The 6,000-nt window shown below is 37.4% G+C and overlaps 1 protein-coding gene across 7 annotated transcripts in view; it reads right to left on the bottom strand.

The window, feature by feature from the left end:
- LOC132820827 (type 2 lactosamine alpha-2,3-sialyltransferase-like) overlaps window positions 1-6,000 on the bottom strand; it is a 90,003-nt gene that overhangs the window by 36,720 nt on the left and 47,283 nt on the right. For 5 of the 7 annotated variants that reach the window (XM_060833161.1, XM_060833160.1, XM_060833165.1 and 2 more), the window contains one exon: window positions 1,468-1,533. The exons of 1 other annotated variant lie outside the window; for it this stretch is intronic. In XM_060833161.1, the coding sequence (XP_060689144.1) occupies window positions 1,468-1,533 (66 nt within the window). Of the gene's footprint in view, window positions 1-1,467; window positions 1,534-5,435; window positions 5,465-6,000 lie in introns of those variants that run through there. One more of the 7 variants, XM_060833167.1, reaches the window with a different exon arrangement.

The raw sequence follows: 6,000 nt of genomic DNA, 5'->3' as shown, positions 1-6,000 counted from the left end.
CCCCATACTCCTCCTGCAATTTCATCCTCCATATGGATATTGGGCTCAGGACATTACCACCTCCAGAGTGTAGTTTTAAATCCACATGTAATTTTTTTATTCCACTAGCATCAGATCTTCACAAAAGAAAGTCCATTTACATGGAATTAAGACTGAAAAAAATGACATGTGGCTGGTTAAATTTATTGTTTGCCTTGCTTTCCTTTTCATGAAAGCTCTTCTGAAAAAGACATCCTTATCTTTAGAGAGAGGATCTACTCAGTTGTTTGAGCTCCCCTGCTCGGTACCTTCATCAAGTCACAGCTTCCTGATGGAGACTCCATTACACCACCTCACCACTCTACCCAGTGCTACTTTTAAATTTCTGCTGAGAAGACCCTCAATTACCTACAATATCGTTTAGACTTGCAGTATTGTACTGGGCACACTGCTTCAAACTTCAATTCAACAACTGCTGAAAGAGGCAGCAGTTCTATGTATCTGGTACAGGTGTCAAGGTGCTCATGTCCTGTTTTGCATACTCTGGCAGGATACATTGAAGCTTTTTGGTATCATTTAGGTTGGACACGAAGTTAGCATTTTACAGACCTACAAATAACTCGTCCACATGATAAAAATTAGATGGGTGACTTATAATTTTCTGGTATCATTACAGGAACTCTGTGATCCATTAGGTTTTGATGCCATCACGACAGATTTTGAACAATTCACTGAGAGATTCTACTACCCTAAGTTCCATCAGTGTCTGGATCTTTCAGAAGGTCTTGTCTCTGCCTCAGGAACCTGATACAACTTCAATGAAACTGCTTTGCTTTGTAGCAACAGGATATTGCATATGTGATCATGCTTGTTCTCAGGTTGAGACATAAAAAGATGCACCATCAATTCTACAGTCTGGTGAACTTTCAAAGTTCTCTAATTGAAGTTTCTAAAAGATACTATGGCTTCAACATAATGGTCCTCTAACCTCCTTCCATTTTTTGGGCTGGATTCTTATGGGCTCTGCTTGATCTACACTCTCATTGGCTCTACCATTGAGCTGCTAGCTTGAAATCTTCAAGGGAATGCAATTCAAGATTCTTGTCACTCTGACAATACAGTCACACTTTCAATAAGCACTTTAGTTTTTTTTTCCATCTATATCTTGACTACAAGAGTGACGGTCTTCAACCTTTAACTTCATTGCAATAAGGTGTTCCACTATTCCTCCTATTCCTTTCAGGCCACACAGAGTTGTCTCTTAGAAAGAAGTTCAAAATGTACTAATGGTGTCAAATTCACTTCCCTGGATTCAAATCAGGAATTTGTCGGTTTTCTTTCTCAGCATTTCCATTGTACTGGATAGCAATCCACTCCAATTTTAACAATAACTAAAATGGTCATTCCTTTGAAATGTGTATATATTCCTTAATACTTAGCCATTTCAAAACATGATAAGATTTGCCTCAGGCGAACTAAGTAACTTACATTGTAAGATCTTCAGTCTTCGCTCCAGTAAACTGCAGAAGGAAGCTCAAGTTGCTGTAAAAATCACTAGGAAATAAGGCATTGTGGCATCAGTGACTTGACTATATAACACTCCTTTCCTGCATAAAAGTCACCTGCATTGAGCTGATGTGAGCAAGTAGAAAAGCTAAGCCAACAAACAAACATTCAGATACCAAAGTATAAGAGCATGTTTCCCTGATAGGGAATGAAGACTCAGGAGGCAGGCAGGCAGTATGCAGGCACGTCGAAGTTAATTAATGCAGAAATCAGTTAAAGCAGGGAGAGGGCCAGAGGATTTTCCCTGAATCTGGCACAAACTCAATTATTTGCTTAATCTTTAGTTCAGATAAGAAGATAGATAAACGACACAAACATGTACAGAAGTGTGTACTATTCACAGCATTACAATGATTACATATAACGTAACTTAAGTGTTTCCCTCCTAATCTATGCATCCAAATTGGTAAGACACCTAAGCGATGATAGACACCCGTTTTGACCAGCCTCAGCTTCCCATGATCTCATGGTGTTTGACAGACACTATAATCTCGAGGCTTTGGGATCTTTCTATGCATCCTATTCATTTGCATTCAAAAGTGTATTGCTCGCTGGCTTTATCTGTAGAGATGGTTTGAATTTGATTTATTGTATTTCATATGCTGCCTTTAGCAAATTCAGTTATCCCTCTGAAATTTTCCACTATCCTAATTATGCGTACAAAACTACAAAATCCAGTTAGTTTCAACCAGTTGCTACAAGATTTGTAATATGGATTTTTGTTAGGAAGTTAGTTATGAAGTGTAAGGTTAAAGCTTTTCCTTCTCTTAGTACTTTGTGATTAAGGACTGTAAGCAATCTATTTTGTTCCGGGCACATGATGGTATTTCCTGAAGCTAACTAACTTTACACCTAGGTCTAAATGCTTTTCCTTTAATACTTTTATTAAAGTGTTAGTTGAACTATTTAGTTTTTAGCATTAAAAATATCCTCATGATTTCCAAGGGAATTTCTAGCTAGAACCTATTGAAGAGGAATTCATTTCAAAGAAACAATTACAAAATAACTAACTATTGACTTGAGGAGGAGATTAGGCTTATTTAATGCTTGGTGTTCATTTACTGGGGCAATTACTTTTATTAATGAGGGCTAGGATTAGTTGCTGGTCTATTTTAAGAGACATGCCCTTATCAGTACCATCTTGAATTGGGCACTCATGACCTTAGTGTAACTTTGTTCAAAGATGTTGTCATTTTCTTTAATTAAAAGGCTGGCTAGAATAAACTGAGAGTCTTATTTATTGTCTGCCAGCCATCTTGTGTTTTAATTCTAAGGCAGGCTGCCTCTTTCTGTTTGTTGGCCATTTTGTGAGAGCAGAAATTGGTCACTTTGTCTTAAACATGTACAATACATCCCTACAACAAGTATCAGTGCTTTTTGTGGAAGGACGGAAGACACCATATGTAGTGTACAAGTATTATTACTGTGCTAAAGCGCTATGGTTCTTTTAAGGCCACTCCATCAGATTGCTGTTCAGCAAATCAATCAACCAGAGTTTGACAACAGAATTTGAGAGATTGGTAAATACTTATGAATTTGTTTTAAAAAATGCATAGGTAGGCAAGCAGATTATGACTGGAAGCAAATTTAAGGTATTCAGTAATCAAATCACATGGAAGACTGAAAATTAACAGTAGAATGCTGTTAACATCCAACCATTAGTATCTCTAGAGCCCAGACACACTAATCAGCTAGAAGTTACACTGCTAACCAAGTGATTTTCTCACCTTTTGCAAATGCTACTGTGCACACTTTAATTTGATGTCTTAATGCCCAAAACAATAGTTGGCTTTTTGTTTTTGAAAGATTACATGTATACATAAATCAAAAGGAAAACAAAATGCTTAATATGATTATTAAATAAAAAGACCACAGGAAGTCTCTACAATGAGATATAAATATACTCGCAAAGCCATTGAGACACTAAAGTTTCTGCACAATTTTGTTTATAACACATAGCAGATTGTAAAACCAATAAACTAAACTAAAACTAAACCTAGTTCAAATCACTAATGCCCAACTCCACCCCAAAATGAAATACATTCTAAAACTTGAAAACAGGCAAAAAAAAGGGAGCTCATTCTCCTCCAGTTTCTCTTACTTGCTCTATCGCGTTTGTGCCCAATTTGTTCCTGCCTTTGCCTCTTTGGTTTGGTGTTCCCCCCATGTCTCCTTTACCAGTTTGTTTCAAGACACAAGACTTCTGTTGATCCTAAAATTATTGTCACAACTTACAACTAAGTAATGCATTCCAAGTAGCTCGAGACCATCAGCTTTGAAATAACCGCAACAGATGGGCCACTTGCACACTTAAACTGCACCTGCGGGCAAGGCTCATTTGTGCAGCTGCAGTGCTCAAGGTTTAAAAAAAATAATCAGCCATTCAAGTAGACCCGAACCCAAAGGCTGGGAAGCCAATATGCAGTTTCTTTCCAGGGAAAATAGTTTTATCGCTTAGAAAATCAGCATGTAGAGCCAAGATCTATTGAATGGGGCTACACAATTTAGACACAAACTAAAACAATTAAAAACGTATATTAGTTAAGTGACACCAAGCATAAACAGATAGAAAGAGGAAGGAAATACCATGTGGCAAGGCTGAATTTGAGCACAGAAAGAATGAAAAAGAAAAGATCCAATGAAGACACTGCATCATAAACATTTTAAATATTCCACTTTTGCTTTGGGGACAGAGGTTTTGAGAAACAGGGAAGGGTTGAACCATTATACTATGAACAGTTTTGTCAGGTGGAAGCATCTCGACTCCTGTCTAGGCACATAAAAGGGTTACAGCAGTCTTCTTGTATACAAGAGTTTAAGCCTTCATAAGGGGTTAAGGACAGTTGATGGGCAAGTAGGTATCAGGCACGAAGAAACCCAAGCTCCTTGGAGATAGCGTCACCACTATAAAGGCTCCCATATGGACTGATCTTGAACGATAACCAGAGGGTCAAAAAGGGCTAATCTTATCAAAAGGATCTGTGTGACTGGCAGATTCACAAAAAAAAATGCCCAAGAATTGATGCAGAGCTGCTCTTTGATTACCTAGCAAACTGTGGAATTTAATCTGATGATTGGTGTTAATACAAACAATTCCCTTAAGCACCAAGATCAGCATTTTGCATTTCGGAGGTTCCTGTTACAGTTTGAGCTTTTCCTATTTGATCTTCATAGTCCATTTATAGAAACTGGCAAATAACCAAAGTCCTTTTGTGGGTGTGGGATTTTTTGCACATTATATTTGCACAAAATACATACTCCAACTAAAGCCAGCAAGGCTCAAACACCACAGTACCTAAAACATACTAGAATTAATTCAATGATGAAATAACATACTTTTAAGCCATGCTTTCCATACTACTTGAAGTGCATCATAAAAACTATAGCTGCCATTAAAAAGAACAAAACTGAAACATCATGTGCAGAGTTCAATACCCTGCCAAAAGCTAGAACCAGTACAAATTCATTTTTATTTGTATTTTAAAGACTTCCCCCACAGCCACCGAGTTTTAAATAAACAGATAGGCCAACAAATGTGAAATTTTAATCAGTCACTATAGCTTAGAAGTCAGGCATTAAATATTTAAGCATTGCAGCTTCCTCCTTCGGTTTCTTCCCCCACCAAGCAGACTGGGTTTCACATCTAATAATGGCACACCTATGAGCACCACTAAATCAAACAAGTTATCATTATTTCATTACTGGCATCATAGCCAAGATTAACTGTGAATTCATAAAGTATTGAGCTCAGCTGAGTGGAACTTTGTCAAGTGGCTTGTGGACATCCATCTGCAATGCACCAAATTGTTTACCACAACATGTCACCTTAAACAAAGAGTGACATGTCAAATGCTGTGAAATGCCTTGCACAATATAACCAAGTTACTTACTACCATCCACTTCAGAGGTACTAAAATGATACTAAAGTTCCACAACCCTCCTTCAGATGATAGTCTCTTGACATCCATGAAAAATGCCAATGTTCCCCTAGAAATAGGAAGCTGTAGCAGTTGTAGTACAGATCCATTATGGTTATGGAAAAACATGGGCACTGAACCATTAAACATCCATTAAAAAAACTGAAATAGCACAGGGGAAGGGAGGGGAATGTTAATAAGAGAAGTGCAAGCAGCAAAAAAAAAACACATATACTGAAGGTTCAACAAAGATCCTTGAATAAACCTGCTAAGTTGAGAGCAGATCTTTTACATCAACTAGGGATATTTTAACTGTAGCAGCATTAGAAGAAACTGAAATAAAGAAACTGAAAATGGATTATGAATAAATCTCTCAATCCAGTTGTTTTGTTTCACTATCATTCCCTGAAGCAAAAACAGAATACATTTTGACTGTGTCCTCACTATCATATATCGTTTAGAACATAAGGCATTGAGTCATATTAGTATGTTCCACAAGGGAACAGCACTCCACTTCTCATAAAACAGTTATATATTC

Source organism: Hemiscyllium ocellatum, chromosome 12 (genome assembly GCF_020745735.1).
Source record: "Hemiscyllium ocellatum isolate sHemOce1 chromosome 12, sHemOce1.pat.X.cur, whole genome shotgun sequence".
NCBI lineage: Eukaryota > Metazoa > Chordata > Chondrichthyes > Orectolobiformes > Hemiscylliidae > Hemiscyllium > Hemiscyllium ocellatum.
Note: the sequence above shows the minus strand (reverse complement) of the source record. Positions and strands in the feature narration are given on the sequence as shown.